At 50.3% G+C, this 22,022-nt stretch overlaps 2 protein-coding genes across 3 annotated transcripts; one reads left to right on the top strand and one right to left on the bottom strand.

The window, feature by feature from the left end:
- Positions 1-423: 423 nt before the first annotated feature.
- On the bottom strand, positions 424-4,325 carry LOC101533349 (RLA class II histocompatibility antigen, DP alpha-1 chain). Its single transcript, XM_058664750.1, has 5 exons — positions 4,165-4,325; positions 2,205-2,450; positions 1,592-1,873; positions 1,207-1,371; positions 424-535 (listed from the first exon to the last, which is right to left on the bottom strand). The coding sequence occupies exons 1-4, from the start codon at positions 4,247-4,249 to the stop codon at positions 1,217-1,219; spliced, it is 768 nt and encodes a 255-aa protein (XP_058520733.1). The 5' UTR covers positions 4,250-4,325; the 3' UTR covers positions 424-535; positions 1,207-1,216.
- A 3,418-nt stretch (positions 4,326-7,743) lies between these two features.
- On the top strand, positions 7,744-16,346 carry LOC101516124 (RLA class II histocompatibility antigen, DP beta chain-like). 2 transcript variants are annotated; one of them, XM_058664768.1, is made up of 6 exons: positions 7,744-7,902; positions 10,142-10,399; positions 13,580-13,783; positions 14,842-14,952; positions 15,246-15,269; positions 15,815-16,346. In XM_058664768.1, exons 1-5 carry the CDS (start codon positions 7,812-7,814, stop codon positions 15,263-15,265), a joined length of 684 nt encoding a protein of 227 aa, XP_058520751.1. In that variant the 5' UTR covers positions 7,744-7,811; the 3' UTR covers positions 15,266-15,269; positions 15,815-16,346. The 2 variants fall into 2 exon arrangements, with proteins under 2 accessions (XP_058520751.1, XP_058520741.1); XM_058664758.1 differs by having other exon boundaries at positions 13,502-13,783.
- Positions 16,347-22,022: the final 5,676 nt, after the last annotated feature.

Below are 22,022 nucleotides of genomic sequence, written 5' to 3'. Positions count from 1 at the left end.
GGGAGATTTCCTCATCCTTGGTGTGGTGATATCAATAGCATTTCAGAACTATCAAAACCACTTAAGCAGAACCCTCAAAGCATGCTCCACATCAGGGACCCTGGGTGACATCGGGTGGCCGTTCCCCATCCCTATGTACTGATGCAGTTGGGAGGCTGGGTGCAGCTTTTCCCTTTATCTTGTCCCTTACTCTAGATATGGGAGGAAGAAAAAGAAAAATGTAAACAATGGCTTCACCCATTCTCCCCTAATCCTTGACCCTTCCCACCCTGATCAACTATGTAAACATCATCAAAAATAAAAAATAAATTTAAAAAATTAAACGCAAATTGGTCACCAAGCTACATGCACTAAGGGTTTTTTGTATTTTATTAGCTATAACCAAGCAGAGAAAGTATATGGCATTTTTTGTTTGTTTGCTTGTTTTGGTGTGGTTTATTTCACTAAACATAATGGTCTTCAGTTGTATCCGTCTTGTTGCAAAAGACAGGATTTCCTTCTTGTTATGGTTGAGTAGTAATCCAATTTTTTTCTCCTAAAAATACGGTTATAGGACAGCATTAGGTCCAGGCTTCTTTTGCTTACATGCTGATTTCAGTGTGTCCTGGTTGCTTCTTGACCAAGCTGCTTACTGTCTCTGTGTATAAGAGAAGACATGGGCATTTCTCCTGTAAAGTGCTGACATTAGTGCCAGCCTCATATAGTATTTGTGAGCATTAAAGTAGTAAGTGCAAAGGTTTAGAATAGTGCCTGAGTGTATTAAGCCCTCAGTAAGTTTTCCAGATAGTTAAACATGGGGCAAACACAGTGATATATCAGGTTAATCCTTCAACAGCAGCACCCCTTGTGGGTGCCAATTCATCTCCTGACTGTGCCACTTCCTATCTAGCTCCCTGCTTACAGCCTGGGAGAGCAGTGGAGGACGGCCCAAAACCTTGGGACCCAGAACCCATATAGGAGACCCAGAAGAAACTCCTGATTCCCAGTTTTGGATCAGCTCAGCTCTGGCTATTGCAGGTGAATCAGTGAATTGAAGATCTTTCTCTCCTCTCTGTAAAATCTACCTTTCCAATACAAATAAATAAATCTTTTTTTAAAAGATTTAAAAGGTGTTGTCAAACATCTATCAAATTGAATGTCTCCCCCTTTCCTTTTATCCTACAGACCCCATGCTCCTTCCTCTTCCATGTATCCTAAGACCCTCACCTGTAATAACTCACAGGGGCCCACGGGCCCGGGGATCATGACTGGAACGCAGAGCTTGTATGATGAGGATGGTGCCAACGACGATGCCCACCAGGCCCACCAGCAGGCCCAGAGCACAAACCACAGTCTCGGTCGTCTCAGCCATCTGGATCGGCTCCTGGGCCTCTGGGGAGGAGAATGACGAGCTGAGGTCAGAAGGTGTGGGGAGGAGAGGTGGCCTGGGCTGTGCATGGGAGTTGAAGGTTACAGACCATTGGACAGCATCCTAGGAGAACCAGAGGACCAAGACCCACCAAATGGTGAAGGCTGGAACAAAGGGAAAATGGTCCTGGAAAGGGAGGGGAGGGTCCCTGAAAGGTTATGTAGAGGAAAGGGGGCTCCGTACCCCAGTGTGTGAGCAGCGGCTGCTCCAGGCCCCAGTGCTCCACCTTGCAGTCATACACATCGTCAGCCGTGGGCAGGAAGGTCAGGTAGTGGAACTTGTGGAACCGGAACTCTGGGCTGGGCAGGAAGATGCTCTCGGCAACTCCCTCAGTGACCGGCTGCCCATTGCGCAGCCATGTGATGTTGAGCACGGGTGGGAAGAACTTGTCGATGTGGCAGATGAGTGTGTTGGGCTGGCCCAGCTCCACAGGCTCCTTGGGAAACACAGTCACCTCAGGGGCCTCTGGGAGGGGAGGCAGACAGGACACATTGAGCCCCCAGTTCTGCATGAAGGACAAAGGCTCCACCATAGGAGTGCCACCCACTCATCTCCTTTGGACCTTAAGGTGTCTGTGGGTTCCTATGAGTCCCATTCTGCTGATCACTCTCACTCACCCTGAACTTTCTCTTGACTGACAGGAACCCCTAGCAATGCTGATACAAGTCCAAGGCCACTCAGCAGGAAGACCATTCATTAGAGGCATGTGGGTCTCCCAACTGTGTGTGGCCGAGGGGACAGCCTCCACCCCATGCCTGCCCAGTTGGGCTACAGAAGACACAAAGAGAAACTGTACCGTTGGCAGCCTGGGTATAGTTGGAGCGCCGGATCAAGATTTTCAAGTTTTCCTTTGCTGTAGCAGTATTGGCCAGCCCACCCTGAGTATCAAAGGAAAAGGCTTGGCCAAACTCCGGTAGATGCCAAATTGTCTGCCTCTTGTCCTCATCCACGTAGAACATCTCATCCTCATCAAACTCAAACATATACTCCCCTGATGGTGTGTGCGTCTGTGCAAATGTGACGTAAACTGACACATGGTCTGCTGCATAAATGAAGTAGAGAAAATGAGACAAATTGTAAGTGGTAGAGGCTAGAGGATAAAGATGAATTAATAACAAAAAGACAGAAGAGCATGTATTTGCCAAGCAGTGAGACACCCACAATTTACATCAGGGGATCTGGGTTCAGTTCCTGGCTTCAGTTCCTGATCCTTGCTGGCTTCCTGCTAAAGCATGCCTTGGGAATGCATTGGGAATGCCTTGGGAGTCCGTGGAAATGGTTCAAATAGTTGGCTCCCTGGTACCTGCTGTCCTTGTAACAGACCTGGACTGAGTCCCTGACTTCTGGCTCCAGATTCCATTCAACCACAACCATTGTGGACATTTAGGGAGTGAACCAGCAGATGCAAGTGTTCACATTCTCATTCTCTCTCCCCCACCAACAATAAATAAATATATAGCTAAATAAATAAGCAAGATGTAAGGGACTAAAGGTGCAGTGCTGTGATCTCATATGGGTGTCAGATCCAGTCCCAGTTGCTCCACTTCTGATCGGGCTCTCCGCTAGTGGACTTAGCAAACAGTTGGAGGCTGACCCAAGTCCTTGGGCCACTGCACTCATGTGGGAGACCCAGAAGAAGCTCCTGGCTCCTGGATAACACCCAGCCATTGCAAAGTGAAGGTGAAAGGTCTCTTTCAGTCTTTCTCTTTCTCTGTAACTCTTTCAAATAAATAAATCTTTCAAATAAAATAAGTGGAAGGAAAGAGGCCAAAGGAAGGACAAAACCAAAAAGAAGCCACATTATGAAAGAGAAAGGTGAGCAGACAGGGCAGCTATAGAAGGAAAGGAGAGAGAACAGAGAAAGCATCACAGGGCTGCTCCTGGTCCTGGCAGGTCTGGACATCCAGAATCTACTGACAGATACAAGCAACATTGGTGGGCACCTACTATGTACCAGACACTTTCCTGGATCTCGACTCCCAGCACCCACAACCACCTCTAAATCCCTCAAAGGCAGCTGCACACAGAAAGCGCTGGGGACCTGGGAGAGCTATGACGAGGATGGGGTCCCTGCAGCATTCTGCTACTGTATGCAGCCATTGTGTGCCCGGGTATGATTCTCGGAAGTGGGTCTGGACTTACACCACGGTCTGGCTTGGCCTTGCAAAATGTATTAGTCTTTGTAGTTGAACAACTGTTTTCATTTATTTGAAAAAGAAACAGACAGAGAGAAATCTACCATCTACTGATCTTCTCCCCAGATTCCCATCATAGCCAGGGCTAAAGCCAGAAGCCAGGAACTCCATCCAGGTCTCCCACATGGGTAGCAGGAACCCATGTCCTCAAGCCATCACCTGCTGCTCCTGGAGAGTGCATTAGCAGGAAGCTTGTTGAGAAGGGAACCTGACACTCAAACCCTGGCACTTCCCAAGCGGCACCCACACTGCTGGCCACACATCTACCTCAGAAAATACGTTAATCTTTTGGAATTTCAGATTTTTTTTCTTTTCCTTGACTGAAGACTCCTGAGAAATGTAAATGAGGAAGGAAACCGAATGTGGGCCAGTGCATTGGGCTAACATTAGAGGGCCAAGGGTGGACTTTCCCCAAAGAAATGAAGGAGAGAGGAAGGACATCAAGGCAAGCAGACCAGCGAATCCGAAAAAATCCCCTAAAGGCACAGAAGCCTGCCCCACCTCTCCGCCCAATGCCCCTGACCCCACTACTCCCCACTCCACCCCAGCCAGAGCACTCACCCTTGATGGCTGCCACCCCTCTTTGGGCATTCAGCAGGGAAGTCAGGGAGAGGGCCGTCATGATCACAGTTCTAATCTGGAACATTGTCTTCACAGGGATCTGCAGTTGGCAATTGTGAACACAGGAGCAGTGACCCAGCTGGGGCAGATAGGAGGCCTGAAGCTGCCAAGAGTAAAGGGTAGGGAGGAACCAGCATGGCTGGGCATGGCCAATCATTAAAATAACAGAGCTGACACTCTCTGTTGCTGGGTAGAGATAATGCTGTAAAGGGCCATGGACCAGCATCACCAGGCAATTCATGATTCACTTTCAGAAAAAGAGACTTGAAAAAGTGTGACTCACTTATCACACATTCTCCTGATGGCTTACATGGTCCTGTTACGTGACAAGGTTCATTTCCCTATGTTCCCCACACCTACTCCATCTCACTCAGATTATATTCCATGTTTTTCTCCATTACTTTTTTGAAAATTATTTTTAAAGTTGCTAATCAAGTTTACAAAAATATTCTGCTGATATTTAAGAATGCATTCATTCTCTAGTAAAATGTAAAATTAATCATTCCACAAGATCCACCAGCCTGAGGTTTTTATTTAATTATTTATATAAGCTTTAAAGTTTTCATCCAGAGGTTTTAGTTAGCTTGAATGAAGTTGGTCTCTAAATATTTCTCTATTCCTACTTATTCTTCTATGGAAATTTGTAGATAACTCGAATTATCTATATTTCTATTTTTTTTTTTTTAGAGATTTACTTTTATTGGAAAGACAGTTCAGATCTACACAGAGAAAGAGAGACAGAAAAAGAGATCTTCCATCCATTGGTTCATTGCCAAATGGTCACAATGGCCAAAGCTGAAACAATCCAAAACAAGGAGCTTCTGGGTCTTCTATATGGGTGCAGGGTCCCAAAGCTTTGGGCCATCTTCAACTGACTGCTTTCCCAGGCTACAAGCAGGAAACTGGATGGGAAGTGGAGCATCTGAGCTCCCAAATTTCTTATTTAGGTTTTGCTGATAGGGAAGCTGACTGAATTTTTTTTAAAAAAAGGATTTATTTGTTCATTTGAAAGGCAGAGTGACAGAGAGGTCTTCCACCTGTTGGTTCACTCCCCAAATGGTTGCAACAGCCAGAGCTGGATGGGTTGAAAGTCAGGAACCAGGACCTTCTTCCATGTATCCCACATAGGTGCAGGGGCCCAGGCAGCTGGGCCATCTTCCACTGCTTTCCCAAGGCATAAGCATTAGGAGATTGGAGACAGAGCAGCTATGACTCAAAATGACACTCATGAAGTGTCAGGTGTCAAAGGCAGCTACCCCGGGTCGCGGAGTCTTCAACCGAGTCCTGGGGAGAGAACCGACAACTGGGGGACAGGAGACACGAAAGAATGGGAGCAAGACAGGATGTCGATCAAGCTCCAAAAACTTTATTTTCTCAGGCCCGGCGGTGTGGCCTAGTGGCTAAAGTCCTCACCTTGAACGCACCAGGATCCCATATGGGCGTTCCACTTCCATCCAGCTCCCTGCTTGTGGCCTGAGAAAGCAGTCGAGGACGGCCCAAAGCTTTGGGACCCTGCACCCGCGTGGGAGACTCTGAAGAGGTTCCTGGCTCCCAGCTTCGGATCAGCGCAGCACCGGCCGTTGTGGTCACTTGGGGAGTGAATCATCGGACGGAAGATCTTTCTCTCTGTCTCTCCTCCTCTCTGTATATCTCACTTTGTAATAAAAATAAATAAATCTTAAAAAAAAAAAAAAAACTTTATTTTTCTCAAGCAGTGTTTAAGCAGTAGGCAAGGGGCAGCAGGCATGGGGTGGGGGTTTCCACAGCAGAATGTGGGCCTGACAGGGAGGATATAACACCATGACAACTTTATCTTGGCCATACATTTACACAACTTGTACTGAGAATCTAGGTGAAAGGTTGTGGGAACTTGCACAACAAGCCCATTACAAAATGAGGAGATAACAAAATGGAGTCACTCCTGTTGTTAGGCAGTTCTCTGGTCCCCGGCAGGCAGTGGCTTAACCTGCATGCCACAGTGCCAGCCCCATGTCTGAAATCTTCTTTTCTCTTTAAACTACTATTTATTTGGGCCTCTTTATTTTTATTCTTAAGGATTACTTTCTAAAGATATTTCAGATCTCGATCTCATTTGACCTTAAGAGCATTACTATAAAGGTAGATTTCTTTCTCATGATGAAAATGAGGAACTGAGGTTAAAAAAAAAAATGGCACTCTCCTTGGAGCTGCATCCTTACTTGGTAGTGTTGCTGGCATGTCCACTCACCCAGGTTTGAGGATGGACCGAGCCCAGGCATCCCAGATGGCAGTTCTGCGGAAGACCCTGGGTCCTTGCAGGTCTCTGAGAGCAAGAGATGTGGATGACTGCTAATTCTAAACCCCTCCTTGCTCAGAGGAAAGACAGACGGACTACAAGACTCAGCTTAAATTCTTGGAGAATTTTTGCTTCTCATTTCCTTCCTTCTTTTCCCCCCTCCCTCCCTCCTTCCTTCCTTTCTTTTTCTTTCTTTCCTTCTTCTTTCTTTCTAAACAGAAAGAAGTTCACTCTCAAAATGGCTATAGCAGCCAGAGCTAGGCAGGTCCTAAGCCAGGAGCTAGGAGTGTCTTCCTGCTCTTCTATGTGGGCACAGGGGTACCACAAATAATCATTCCTCCACTGCCTTCCCAGGCACATTAACAGGGAGCTGAATTGGAGATGGAGCAGCCAGGACTTGAACTGGTACCCATATGGAATGTCAGTATTGCAGGCAGCAGCTTTATCCATGTTTCTACAACACCAGCCCCACCCAGAGTTCTGTGATGTGTATTCTAATCCTTCTATGATTCATACCATAGAATGGTCCTTGACATACTAACACAGTACTTGCTCTACCCCCAAACTATATCCAGGGGTGTGAGAGATGGCAGGAAGGGTGCAGTGATAATCCCCAAAGGTGAACCAACTGAATGCTAGTAATTGAGTTTGTGCTCAGGGCCTGGTGCAATGGTCCAGTGGCTAATCCTTGCCTTGCATGCACCAGGATCCCATATGGGCACCAGTTGGTATCTCAGCTGCTCCACTTCTCATCCAGCTGCCTGCCTATGGCCTGGAAAAAGCATTAAAGGATGGCCCAGAGCCTTGGGACCCTGTACCCATGTTAGAAGCCCGAAAGAAGCTCCTGGCTCCTGGCTTCAGACCAACTCAGCTCTGGCTGTTGTGGCCACTTGGGGAGTGAGCCAGCGGATGGAAGACCTTTCTCTCTATCTCCTTCTCTCTGCAAATCTACCTTTCCAATAAATAAGTAAATTGTAAAGAGATTGCCTTCAGAACAAAACGAACAACAACAAAACCTGCATAATCTCCCCAAACTGTGTGATGACTTATTCCACTGGTTAAAGTGAGTGACAGCGACCTCCCTCTGTCATCCCAGGTGCAGCATACTCTTTAGATGGTCAGAGCTTCCACACTCTCTGCCCAGTGAGCAATGACTCATGTCAAGCCCACAGCCCATTGGTTCTCTTCTCAGAGTCTGTCCAATCCTAAGATCACAAGGAACTAGTTTGGTCCAGACCAGCTCTGACACTTCAGACGGGCACTTCATTCCCCAGCTGCTCCTTCCTCCATCTCACCATCTTTCTCCAGCTCCATGAGGTCCTGCAGGTCCCTGAGTTTCACCTCCCTGGGCATGTTACTGATGGTGCTGCTCAGTCCCACGGCCCAGGGCAGGGCAACTCCAGGTAAGAGCCAAGCGGCTACTCCCTGGGGTCTGACTTGGAGAATGCATCCTAAAGGCCTTTCCTTTTAAAGAGCCATTCTGAAAAACATTGTCCCAGGTCCTGCCATAGCCCAGAATCCTTCTTTCCCCATGAGAGAACTGGGCTCACCTGCTCTTTGCTCACCAGCAGTGACAGGGCAGGCTTTGCCTTAGATATGTGCAGGGAAAGTAATGTTTAGTGGAGACAACCCCTAGTGAGCATGACTTGAGGAGGTACACGGGGCTCAGAGGAACCAGACTATGGAGACAGAATCCTCTGGACAGTGACAGACTTTTTGATCACTGTTTCCACACTGGAGCTTTTCACCACACTCCTGTCACAATGGCTGGGCCCTTACCAAAGCTCATGTTCACTTGGGGCTTCATGACTTACTCCTCTGTCCTGTCACTATCCCAAGTAAAATCACTAAGCTGGGACAGAGGTGGCAAGACAGAACGAAAAGAGGCTGGTGCCCAGGGCACCTCCCCTGATTCCCAGTGACAGGTGGCCTGAAATGGCCCCTTCTACATGTAAAGGTCTTTAGAATTTGCAACTGAAAAGAAGGGACCAACTTGCAGTGAGCTGAGCCAGGCAAAGGCTGCAGAGTTCACGCATGTTGACTCACTCTGTCCCCAGAGAGTTCTTCCAGGTAAATGGTGTTTAAGATCTTACCTTTCAGGAACAGAGACTTAGTATGCTTTTTGGTCTTCTGTGTGTTTGTTTGTCCAGAATGACACAGTAATAAATTGTAGTGTGCGGACTTGAACCCATATGTGTAATATGATTCTTTTTCATACCATCTTCCCGCCATTATATGCTCTTGCATTTTAAAACATTTATTTATTTTATTTGAAAGGTGGAGTTACAGAAAGAGACAGAGAAAGAAATAGAAAGATCTTTTATCCACTGGTTCACTCCCCCAACTGACTGTAATAGTTTGTAGGTTTCTGAACACTCTCAATATAAAAATAATGAAGAATGTTTGAGATGATGGATACAAATTTACCCCGATCGGATCATTCCAGCTTGTGTCCATTGAAGTGTCACCCTGTACCCATACCTTATGGCATGTCACTTTAACACTGTTCTCACTGAGTTGTGAGTTCACTTAGATCAGATCAGTGCTCAAGAGCTGCACAGTGTAAATTTCTCATCACACAAAAATGAATGCTTTAAATACTCACCAAACAACCCAGTCTTCACCTATGCTTGTTTTGCAGAAAATACTATTTAAAAATTGAAATGCCAACAAAAAATTTTCAAGGGCCCGGTGGCGTGGCCTAGCGGCTAAAGTCCTCGCCTTGAATGCCCCGGGATCCCATATGGGCACCGGTTCTAATCCCGGCAGCTCCACTTTCCATCCAGCTCCCTGCTTGTGGCCTGGGAAAGCAGTCGAGGACGGCCCGATGCATTGGGACCCTGCACCCGCGTGGGAGAACTGGAAGAGGTTCCAGGTTCCCGGCTTCGGATCGGCACAGCACCGGCCGTTGCGGCTCACTTGGGGAGTGAATCATCGGACGGAAGATCTTCCTCTCTGTCTCTCATCTCTGTATATATATCTGACTTTGTAATAAAATAAATAAGAAATCTTTAAAAAAAATTTCAAAAATTTTTTTCTAGAATGAAAAATGTACCCTTATTTATAAATGAGGAGGAGGAACAGGGACGAACAGATCAAAATTACAGCTGCAGGGGGACTGGTGACTGTCACAGGGAGAAGGGATCTGGGCCCAGGGGGGCTTGGAGCCAAGGGGCAGGTTCAGGGGCTGGGGCCAAGAGCTGCTGTAGAGGAGGAAGGCACGTGAGACCATGACAGGCAATCTCTCCTCGGCACTGGCCCTGTACAGTGAGGGTGGAGTTAGGACTGAACTCTGCCTATGAACCCCTTACTCAGGCCATTGTAATGGCAGCAGTAGTGGGGGTCAGCACTGCCCACCGCCAGGCCCTGCCTGCTCCTCCCCAGCAGCCCTCCCTCCTCTCTCTCTCTCAATCTCTCTCTCTCCTCCCCAGCAGCCCTTCCTTCTCTCTCTCTCTCTCTCTCTCTCTCTCTCGCTCTCTCTCTCTCTCTCTCGGGGGAGACAGGGAAATGGAGAGAGACTGGGCGCAGTCTGGAAGGCAAGGGCGTTCAGGGCTTCAGGCGGCAGACCTGAGCCGGATGCATCAGGCTGTGGGATCTCCGGGGTGCGGGCGGTCCCGGTTCAGCGGTCCTCCATCCCCGCAGAGAACTACGTGTGGCAGAGACGATCTGAATGCTACGCCTTGAACGGGACGCAGCGCCTGGTGGACAGATTCGTCTACAACAGGGAGGAGTATGTGCGTTTCGACAGCGCACTCGGGGAGTTCCGCGCCGTCACCGAGCTCGGCCGGAGGACCGCAGAGCTATGGAACAGGCAATACCTGGAGGAGTGGCGGGCCTCGGTGGACACCGTGTGCAGACACAACTACGAGTTAGACGAGGGTTTCACCCTGAAGCGCCGAGGTGAGGCTGCGGGCCTGGGAGGGCAGCTGTGGGGCCAGCCAGGCAGGCCGGAGCGACGGGACGGTCTCAGGGGCGGGAAGGGCACTTGGCGGCTAGGGCCGGGTGGAGGCGGGTGCGGGTCCGGAAGGGCGAGGCTGAGGACCTGAACGGGCTGCTCGGGAGGAGGAGAGAGGGGGTGCCCCAAACACATATACGGGGCTTACAAGAGTGGAGTGTGGACAGTGAAGGGCAGCAGATACCTCCCCCATCTACAGAATAACAATAAAAATAAACTGCAGCGGGCCAGCAGTAGCACCTGCAATGCCAACATCCCCTACCGATGCTGGTCCGTGTCCTGACTGCTCCACTTCCCATCTCGCTCCCTGCTTGTAGCCTGGGCGAGCAAGAGAAGATGCCCCAAAGCCTTGACACCCTGTGCCTGCGTGGGAGACCTGGAGAAGGCTCCTGGATCCTGGCTTCCAATCAACTTAGCTCCTCGATTGCGTCCATTTGGGATATCTCAGGGAGTGAGGGGGGTCATGGAGGGTGTGCAGTAGTAGGGTAGCTGTGGTGAGCTCCCCCAGGACCTGGATTCAGGGTGTGATGGAAAGGGTGCAGAGGTGGGATCCTGAGGAGCAAGGCGTTGCTGAGAGAGAATGGGACAGGGAGGAAAGCTGGCAGAGACCTCCTAGAAGCAGAGCAGAAGGGGTGATGGAGGCACAGCAGACCCTGGGCGGGGACTTGTGCGATAGGCAGACAGGCTGGAGTGTGGCACGGCAACCAGGGAGAGCAGACGCTGACCGCTTGGGCTGGGAAGGGGGCGGGTAAAGCCCCGTTAGGCCTCTCGTGCGGGTGGCATGCAGCTGGCCTTGGACACTGCGCGGCTGGTGTGGGGAGTGGGAGCTGAATCTGCTGTTCTATCAGGAGGTCCAAGGATGAAGGGAGGAGAGGAGAGACGTGGGCAGAGTCAGAGGAGTTAGAGGATGGGTGGGAAGAGCTGGCTCCCTCCTGGCAGCATGTACAGGGTGGGAGGCTATCAGGGAGGGGCCCAAGGCAGGCCTTCAGCACAGGTGGAGACCCCATCCCACAGAGCCCTGGATGCCCACTGGGCTGATCTGCCAAACCAGTGGGGTCTCCAGCTAGCTCTGCTGAAAAGGATCTCATAAAGAGCTTTTTGGAAAAAAAAAAATAAACCAAGAATTCTGTTGAAAGGCAGTGTTATGGTGAGAGAGAGAGCCAGAGACAGGGATCTTTCGTTTGCTCTTTTGCTCCCCAGATGACCTCAACAGCTGGAGTGGGGCTGGTCTGAAGTCAGGAGCCAGAAGCTTCTTCGAGATCTCCCACATATGTGCACCAACAAGGACCTGAGTCATGCTCTGCTGCTTTTCCTGGTGCATTAGCAGGGAGCTGGATTGGAAAGTGGAGCTGCCTGGACTCAAATTGGCATCCATGGGAACCCACAAGGCCACAGCACCAGCCCCAGGGTTGGTTCTAAGGCACAGATCCCTCCAGAATCACTGCCCAGAGAGTTATAGTCCATAGGTGGGGCATTCCGGAATCTACACTCTTATCAGCCCCCTGTGTGACTAGTAAAGTGTCACCAAGACCATGAAGGTTTTAGTTTGGGGTTTGGTTTTGAAGCAAATGATAAGATCAGCACTGTATTTGCAGAAGGTGTGAAATGTGAAGGGAAGGGGGCTGGAAATGGAATAAAACAATGTTACAGTTTTATAAGGAATAACCATTAGGGCATGACTTACCGTGGGACAGGGAGAGCGAGAGCTGCGAAAATTCCAGTGTGGAGACCCTACAGGATTCCAGAGGTGAGTGAGTGGAAGTGGGCATTCAACAAGGCAGCGCTTAGTCATCTCTGGCCTCAAAACAAACAAACAAACAAACAAAAAGCCTGTTTTGAGCTGGATGGGACAGGAGACCTCAGCATCGCTAGACGTGGCGCCAGCGCCCCCTGGAGGCCAGGTGTGTGCTGCAGACAGGTGTCAGCATGGAAAGTTCTGGGATTTAAAATAGACCTCCAGGCACATCCCCTGGTTTGCATGAAGCCTAGGAGCCATAAGAAGGAGAAACTGAATCTAATTCACCAATGACACACAGGCAGGAGCTGAACTGCCTGACAAAGTGTGAATTTAACAAAGTCATCAAGGTAAAAAGGTGTCCCTGAAAGCAGATCACCTCAGGTAGATGAGGCTGAACCTGAATGTGGACGAACCTGTATGAGAGAAGGTCACTAAGGAAAACGTGGCTCAGAAACGCGCCTTCACCAGACCCAAGTACCATTCTCTGGGAAGAGGGACAGGGGAATGGCAGAGCCAAGTTATTAAGGCACAGCCACTTGGGAAATTCCTCCAAACAAGTGCTCCTCTAGACACAAGTGGGTCTTCTGGCCTCCCCAGAGAAGGGAGCCAAAGTGGACACTGCAGGAAGTGTGGGGAGACCACAGGAAGTGGGCAACAGGAGGGGAACTGACAGCAAACAGAGGTGCAGAAGGCACCTGCTCCACACGGGGGGGGAAGGGACGTCCAACAAGCCAGAAGGGATTTCGCAGAAGAGGGACCGAGGAATGCTCTGAAACTCCAGCTACTCAAGCAGGTGCAGGCTCAGCAGACCAGGTTTACTGTAAACATGAAAATAGGGGAATTTTGTAGGCAGGGAAGCCATAAAATATGTAGCTTGTCTTAAAAATCGGTGAGCATCATACTTGCTGGATGCTATAAAATCATTAGAAAGACAGACTGAGAAAACACCATTGCCTGTTACAGATGAAGATCATGAAAGGGTTTGAGTGAATTTGCATCCTTTACATCAACATAGAGCAAAAGGAGAGAGAGGGCGAAGGGTTTCACAGATGCAGAAAAACAGTCAAGAAGTCACTGGAAGCTCAGAGGGAAGGTTTCACAGAGTGCTGCTCTTGTCATGCCCCGGCACTCCCAGGCTTTACAATGAGGCTCAGGATCATGTCCGCTCCACGTGGAGCTCTGGTGCTTTCCACTGATCCCTTTCCCACACTTCTTCTTATGACGCATCTTAAACATGTGAAAGCACTTCCTAGTGAAAAGGTCTAGGTAATAACAATCCCACATCTCATTCCTTTACTCCCACTCCCAGTCCAGCCTAAAGTGAACATCTCCCCCTCCAAGAAGGGGTCCTCGCAGCACCAACACCTGCTCATCTGCCACGTGACAGATTTCTACCCAGGAGACCTTCAAGTCCGGTGGTTCCTGAACGGACAGGAGGAAACAGATGGGGTGGTGTCCACCAACCTGATCCGGAATGGGGACTGGACCTTCCAGATCCTGGTGATGCTGGAGATGAACCCTCGTGCGGGGGACGTGTACACCTGCCACGTGGAGCACCCCAGCCTGGACAGCCCCATTATGGTGGACTGGAGTGAGTGACCTTCAGTGGCATTCTGAAGAGCAGGCGCTCTTGGCATAGGAGTGTATGCACTAAGGTATACGCAGATCCGTAGCTTCCCTGTACAAGATTCTGAGGCCAATCCTGAGCCCGGGGCAAAGGAGACTCACCTGCTCCCAGTGTGGGGGAATCCTGAGGATTCAGCTTTTCCCTTTTGTCAGAAAATCCCAGGAATTGGGCATTTTCCTGGATTGCCCTCGTATGTGGCAACTGTTCTCTTCCTTCAGCTTTTTTCTTTTTTATGTATAATTTTTTTTAACTCAGAGTTAACAGAGAGAGGCAGAGACAAAGAGATCTTTCAGCGACTGGTTCACTCTCCAAGTGGCCACGAATAGCCATACCTGGGAGCCAGGAGCTTCTTCCAGATCCCCCACACAGGGCATTGGGTCATCTTCCACTGCCTTCCCAGGCACGTTAGCAGGAAGCTGGATTGGAAGTGGAGCAGCCGGAACATGAACCGCACCCATATGGTGCTGAGAATTAGCTTACCACACTGGACCCAGCTCCTTTAGTTTTTAGCCTATTTGGCATTGCTTTGAGAGGCAACTGGCAGAATTGGCATTTGTCCCCTTTTTGCTAAGCCCAAGATCCAGAACTGGTGGTCCTCTTTGTTTTTCTCTAACAGGTCTTTCCTGTTTTTGTTTGTTTGTTTTAATTACTATTGGGAAGAAAGAGAGGCCAAAACAGAGATCTCCTACCCACAGGTTCACTCCTCCCAAATGTCTGAAAATGCCCACTGACTGGTTGAACTGAGCCAGGAACTAATCATGTTCTCCTGTGTGGGTGGCAGGGACTCAAGTACTTGAACCATCACTGTCACCCCCAAGATGTGCCTTAGTGGGAAGCCACATTGGAAACAGACCCAGCACCCTATGATAGAATGTGCGCATCTCAAGTGGCATCTTCGCCTCTGCACCCCAACACCGTCCCTAGAGGTCCTTCCCCACGATGTCCCCCCGGGAACTCCGGCAGGACCTGAGCAGGGCCACAGCGGGGAGAGGCAAGGCTCACCCTGGACTCCACTCTTGCAGAGGCACAGTCTGACTTGGCCCGGAGCAAGATGCTCACTGGAGTCGGGGGCTTGGTGCTGGGGCTCGTCTTCCTCGCAGTGGGCGTCTTCATGCACAGGAAGAGTAAGAAAGGTAAGTCAGCCCGAGAGCGGACCAAGGCTTACCTGCCCCTTGGCTGCCTCACCCATGTTCCATGTTAACCAAGTGCAGAGTTCTGGAGCCATGGCCATTGGTGGAGGAAGGGGCCCTTAGGGAGAGAGCAGTCCCCAGGCCATGTTCTTGGCACAATTGATCACACAGTCTCCACTGCCTGAAGTCACCCAGGGGACTGTGCGATGACAGGCAGTGGGAGATGCAGGGTGGGGTGAAGCAATGATGTCCCTATAAAGTGGCTTCAATATCTTCCTTTCTCCCTTTCATTGCAGTTCAGCGAGGATCCCGGTAACCAGGTAACACTCCTCCCTTGCTGCGGAGCCAAGCTGCGGAGGCTGCAGCTGTAGATGCTGCTCTGGGCTGGGACCCTGGGCCCTCCTTCCAGCTGGGTCCTTTGGTGGCACTGGGGAAAAACACTCATTTATTCCATGGAGTAATGAAGCCCACATTATTTATTTGAAAGACACGGTGACAAAGAGAGACAGAGAGAGAGAGAAATCTTCTATCCTCAGGTTTACCCACCAAGTGGCCACGACCACTGGGGCTAAGCCAAGCTGAAGCCTGAACTCCACGTGGTTGGCAGGGCCTTCCGCGGCCTTCACAGACACACTATCAGGGAGCTGGGCTGGCAGCAGAGCACAGCAGCTGGCACTCTAACCAGCGCTCTGATAGCCATCCAGCATGGCAGTGTCTTAACCTGAGCACCACAATGCCAGCACAGGAAGAACTTTTTTGTTTTCCTATCAAGTTGAGACTCAGTCTCTCACTGCAGGTTTTCTCTCCTGGGACTTAGGGAAAGAAGTGTCAGCAGCCCAGGCTCACTTTGTCTTCCTCCCCACAGGGTTCCTGACCTGGCCTGGAGGCTGCACCCTGGACCCCGTTCTGTTCTGCTCCTTCATGCCCAAGGCCAAGGCCGCTACTACTGCCGGGTAATGGGAGACTGCATGGACCCAGCTAACACAGCTCTGCCCTTTAATCCACGCCATCTCTATCATGGGCCTTCCCACAAACTCCCTTCTCAGCTCCAAAAAAGAATCAAAACCCAATGTTGCTGTCTTTTAAGAATCAGCACCAAGGTCAGTGTAACGGTTTAGTTGGGTAATCCTCCACCTGTAAGAGCCAGCTGGTTGCTGGTTAGTCCTGGCTGCTCCACTTCCCATTCAGCTCCCTGCTTGTGGCCTGGGATAGCAGTGGAGGATGGCCCAAAGCCTTGGGACCCTGCACCCATGTGGGAGACCCAGAAGAAGCTCCTGGCTTTGGATCAGCTCAGCTTTGGCCATTGTGGCCGTTTGGAGAGTGAACCATCAGATGGAAGATCTTTCTGTCTCTTTCTGTGAATCTGCCTTAACAATGAAAATAAATCTCTGCTTCCACTTTTGTTTGAGGATCTGGGGAGTGGGGTGAAGAAGGAAGTTCACTGTCACACTCAGAGGGAAGACAGCCAGGAACACTTGGGTTTCTTGTGAGATGAATGAGTGGACACAGACCTCCTCTGAACTCACTATTTCCCACTGGGCTGTTCCTCTGTCCTGAGCTATTTAATGGCAAGCAGATTGAATCTGAGCTGTAATTCCCCTCTTCACATAGCACTGACTCAGTGTATAACGTAACAGCAGCATGTCTTCCCATCACCATGGAAAAATTAAAATAGAATCAGAATTGCCCGGAGTTCAGCTCCAGCTGAATTCAGAATTTGAGAAGGGTGAGTGGAGTAGGCATAGAGAGAAAAGAAATAGACCACTACAATTTCATGATCATAATGGACAATGCAAGAAAGCTGTCCCCTTTATTTATACATAGGCAGTCACAAGCTCTGGCACAGACTGTTTACGTCATGGTCAAGTGGATGTTTCCAAGGGCAATTCTGCAGTTTGTTTCGCCTTACAGCAGGATATTATCCATCCGACCCTGTGGTCAGGAAGTTCTCAATAGATGGTGCATATCAATAACACATTCCTACTACAATCCTCATTCTACAACTTAATCTTGAATCAGTTAAGGGAGGAAATGCATCACAGAAGGAGGGACCTAAAGAAGGATGGTCAATGGGGGCAGCAGAGACAGGGACAGCAGGAATTGTAAAAGGCCCTTCTGCAAGGCATTATCAGCAACATCAACTTCCAAGCTCACATTGATAGTAAAGACCAACTCTGCAGAAGCAAACAATGGCTGAATAGATTATAGAATTCTCAACGGGGTGCTCCAGTGTCCACGCGCAGGGAGCTGGAACTGCCTTCAGGTGGTTGCAGAGACATCCGCAGGACCCTGCCATGCAGCGGGAAATTCCTTGCAGCCCTGCCTGCAATGGAACAGTTCTCTTCACACCTGCATGTCCTCCACACCCACTGCACAGATCCCAGCACAGAATTAAAATAAACTTGGAGCATTTTCTTTGTATCCATCACACATTCGCATTGACCCATAGGGCTCAGCCTGTTGAATTCTGATAGATACCAGGTGGGACCCAGCACAGTGACTCAATTGGCTAATCTCCCCCTCCCTTGCCTGTTAAGTGCAGGGATCCCATTTGGGTGTCAGCTCACGTCCTGGCTGTTACACTGCTGATCCAGCTCCTGCTTGTTACCTAGGAAAGAAGTAGAAGATGGCCCAAAGCCTTGGGACCCTGCACCTATGTGGGGTGCCAGAAGAAACTCCTGACTCCTGGCTGCAGATCAGCACAGCACCAGCCATTGTGGCCACTTGGGGAATAAACCAGCAGATGGAAGATCTTTCTCTCTGTAAATCTGCCTTCCCAATAAAATAAATAAATATATATATTTTTAAGATTTTATTATTATTGGAAAGCCAGATATACAGAGAGGAGGAGAGACAAAGATCTTCCATCCGATGATTCACTCCCCAAGTGAGCCGCAACGGGCCGGTGCTGTGCCGATCCGATGCCGGGAACCAGGAACCTCTTCCAGGCCTCCATGCGGGTGCAGGGTTCCAAGGCTTTGGGCCGTCCTCGACTGCTTTCCCAGGCCACAAGCAGGGAGCTGGATGGGAAGTGGAGCTGCTGGGATTAGAACCGGCGCCCATATGGGATCCCGGGACGTTCAAAGCGAGGACTTTTAGCCGCTAGGCCACGCCGCTGGGCCCAATAAATAAATATTTAATATAAGAAGAAGATACAACTGTTATCTTCTCAGTTTGTATGCATCTGCCCACCTAGACCGCCCATCGCAGCACTTGGTACAGTGGGAAATGCACCCCTTGTTAAGAGACCAAAGCATCATGGACAACACTCAATCACACACCTTCTCTACAACCCACGCGAATTCAGGAGGTTGCAAGCAGGCCTGCTTCCTGTCAGCATGAAGCATGTTCTGTCCTGCTGCCTGTGGTGGGCGTCCAGCCATTCTCTATCCCACCCACTTGCCTGGCTTCTCACGAGCAGCTTCTGGCCATCATGTGCCTCTCGGCCCTTGTCCCTGGACGGTTCCCATGAGCCACTGTGCTCCTTCTCCCAGCTCCCCTTGCAAAACCCCTGCGGATCTGAGACCAGTTGTCCACACGCGGGCTAAAAGTGCGACTTGGGTGCCTCTGTACAGAGATGGCCACAGCTGGAGTCTACAAGGGGTGACGACAAGGGGGAATGTGGGAGGGGGAAGGCAGTCAGATTATCCCTCCTGACCTAGGCAAGAGGACGCAGTCCTGGGTTCTGACAGTGTGGACTCTGAGCCTTAGGGAGGTGCCGCAGCTAGCCCATGGCAGAGACAGACGTGTGTCCAAAGCCTGTACTGTTTTGTTGCTCACCCTGAGCTAAGCTGTGGAGAGACGTGGCCCGGTGAAAACACCGCTGCCCCCGTTGGTGTCCTGCAGCCGAAAATGAAAACGCTGCTGCCTTGGTTTGTGCGGTGACTGCAGGCGTCACAGGGAGCCTAGGACAGCATCGGGGAAATAGATGAGAACATGTGGTCTCTTCCCTTCTGGCTTCAGAGCCATCACAAGAGGAACCCACGCATCAGAAAGACAGTATGGGGAGTCAGCACGTTGGTTCAACTGGCTAATCCTTGCCTACTTGTGCCAGGATCCCATATGGGTGCCGGTTCATGTTCCGGCTGCTCCACTCCCTCCTTGTGGCCTGGGAAAGCAGCCACCCTGCACCCGCATGGGAGACCTGGAAGAAGCTCCTGGCTCCTAGTTTCAGAGTGGCTTAGCTCCAACTGTTGTGGCCATTTGGGGAGTGAATCATCAAATGGAAGATCTCCACTCTGTAAATCTGATTTGCCTTTCCAATAAAAATAAATACTCTTCAAAAAGTCAGTTTGGTTATAACCATTCACAGAAAGAGAGGGCTTGTGAGCATTCTGCATGAAGTCTTGAAGCCAGGGTGAAGTCCTCAGGCCACAGGCGTACACCCCAGCCTCAGCGCCTTCCAGGACGCCTGGGACACACTGTGCTGTACAGGACCAAGCCAAGGCTCCGCCCTCCTCATCCGAGGAGCTCACACTGCAGGCTGGGGCGGTGCCCAGGGAGTGAATGTTCTCTGGACCAGCCTTCCAGCAAGATCACAAACTCACACTCCCCGGGGACTGAGGATCTGAAGAGACGCGGAGAGGCCACGGAACCACAGACAGCCCAGACACACCTGCTCTGACCTGCATGGGAGCGCACTGGGCTCTGGGATTCCTCAGGAGTGACATGGCAATAAGAACAAGTTCCAGAGGGGACTGGGACTAGAGACCATCCAGTGTCGGGAAAATCCTGTGACTCTCCTCAAAAAATTTTTTTTAATTTATTTATTTTTATTGCAAAGTCAAATATACAGAGAAGAGGAGAAACAGAGAGAAAGATCTTCCATCCGGTGATTCACTCCCCAAGCGGCCACAATGGCTGGAGCTGAGCTGAGTCGAAGCCAGGAGCCTCTTCTGGGTCTCCCACATGGGTGCAGGGTCCCAAGGCTTTTGGCTGTACTCGACTGCTTTCCCAGGCCACAAGAGAGAGGTGGATGGGAAGTGGTGCAGCTGGGATTAGAACCAACACCCATATGGGATCCCAGTGCATTAAAAGTGAGAACTTTAGCCACTAGGCTACTGCACCAGGCCCCCTCTTCAAAAGTTTTTAAAGATTTGTTTCAGAGACCTGGTACAGTAACCTAATGTCTAAATCCTCGCCCTGCATGCACCGGGATGCCATATGCACTGGGTGCCGGTTTGTGTTCCAGCTGTTTCACTCCCATCCAGCTTCCTGCTTGTGGCCTAGGAAAGCAGTTGAGGATAGCCTCAAAACCTTGGGAGCCTGCACCCACATGGGAGATCCAGAAGAGGCTCCTGGCTCCTGGCTTCGGATCACCACAGCTCCGGGCGTTGTGGTCACTTAGGGAATAAATCAGCAGATGGAAGGTCTTTTTCTCTGTCTCTCTTTCCCTGTGTGTATCTTTCATTAAAAATAAATAAATAAATTTTTAAAAATTATTTATTTGTAAGAGAGTTATTTGTTTGAAAGAGCGAGATTTTCCATCTACTTCCTTACTCCCCAAATGGCCGCCATGGCTGGGACTCAGGCCAGGCTGAAGTCAGTGGCCTGGAACTTCATCCAGGTCTCCCAACTGCAAGGCAGGGTCCTAAGCACTTGGCCATCTTCTAAGCACATCAGCAGAGAGCTAGACTGGAAGTGGAATCACCAGGAGTTGACCTGGAGAATGTCAGTGTTTCAGATGGAGGCTTAACCCACTGTGCCACTGCGTCAATCTTCAAATTTCAGTATTTATTGACAACCCTGTATGTGAGAAGCTCTTTGCTAGGGACTCATACGAATGGGATCAGACAGACAAGTACTGCTGTGATCTTAGCACTTCAGTCCAATGGCTGTGCTGGGGTGCAGGGTCAGGAAAGCTGGTCAGGAGCTTTAACGCAGACCTGAGGCGGGGAACCTCCCAGGTGCTCTTCTGTCACAGCTGGTCGCTGGAGAAGGACAAGAAAACAGCGTCAAGACTCCCAGTTTGGTACTGTGGCCCCTGTCCTTTCATTTGCCATCCCAGTTCAGCCCCTAAAGAGAAAATGGTTGACCCAGCAGATGCTGCTGCCCGGGTAACGATCAGTGAGAAGCAGAGGAGGAGTCTCTCCGCCCCTTGCAGCTCCTGTCTGTTCACACCCTCGGAACCTCAAGGACCAGCGCCCAGCCAGGAGTGATGGAAGACGGAGCGAGGAGACGGGCGCACTGCACGGAGCCGTCCTCCAGAGGGCGCCAGCGCCGCTGGCGAAACCCAGGGCACCACGTCAGTCATTTCCTCCTCCAGAAATGCAATTTTTTTTTTTTGAAGATTTAGTTATTTGAAAAGAAGAGAGAAATGGGGTCAAAGAGAGAGAGAGCGAGGGAAAGGGAGAGAGAGAAAGTCCATCCACTGGTTCACTTCCCAAATGGCTGAAACCGCTGGGACTGGGCTGGGTCAAGCCGGAGCCAGGCTGAGAACTGCATCTAGGTCTCCCAGGAGTGGCAGGGGCCCAGGTATTTCGGCCTGCTTATGCTGCGTTCCTGGATACGTTAGCATGGAGCTTGATTGCAAGAAAAACAGTGGGGACTCCAGTCAGCGTTCCCACACGGGATGCCAGATCACAGACATCCGCTCAACGTGCTGCACCACGACCCTGGCCCCTTCTGAAGCGTTTGATCCCAGGATTGATGTGATGAAACATTCTCCCAGTGTCCCTGCCTCTCTGCCTCTCTAGCATCTCTTCCAGCTCCTCGCTGTGTGCATTTCCTGTAGAAGAAGTAGGGAGGCTGTGCTCCCTGCATCGGCTCCCGAGATCACCGAGCTGAGAGAAGGGAACCTGGTGAGTCGTGGATGGTCCTGCCGGTCCACATGTCACTTCCACATCTTGCTGTGTGACACGCGTCACGAGGCTGCGTCTGACTTCAAACGTGTGGGAAGCCTTGAAGGTTGGACGTGTGTGGTCAGAACATGCTAAATAAATAATAGCAGACATCTACCAGAGACTTTACTGGGGGCCTGCCATGTGCTAGGACCTGTGTTAGACATTATGGACCCCCAAAAAACGTCTGGTCACCTGCTGACCATCAGGGGTCTCATGGCTGCTGCCAGTGGT

This window comes from Ochotona princeps, chromosome 1 (assembly GCF_030435755.1).
Source record: "Ochotona princeps isolate mOchPri1 chromosome 1, mOchPri1.hap1, whole genome shotgun sequence".
In the NCBI taxonomy this organism is placed as follows: Eukaryota; Metazoa; Chordata; class Mammalia; order Lagomorpha; family Ochotonidae; genus Ochotona; species Ochotona princeps.
Note: the sequence above shows the minus strand (reverse complement) of the source record. Positions and strands in the feature narration are given on the sequence as shown.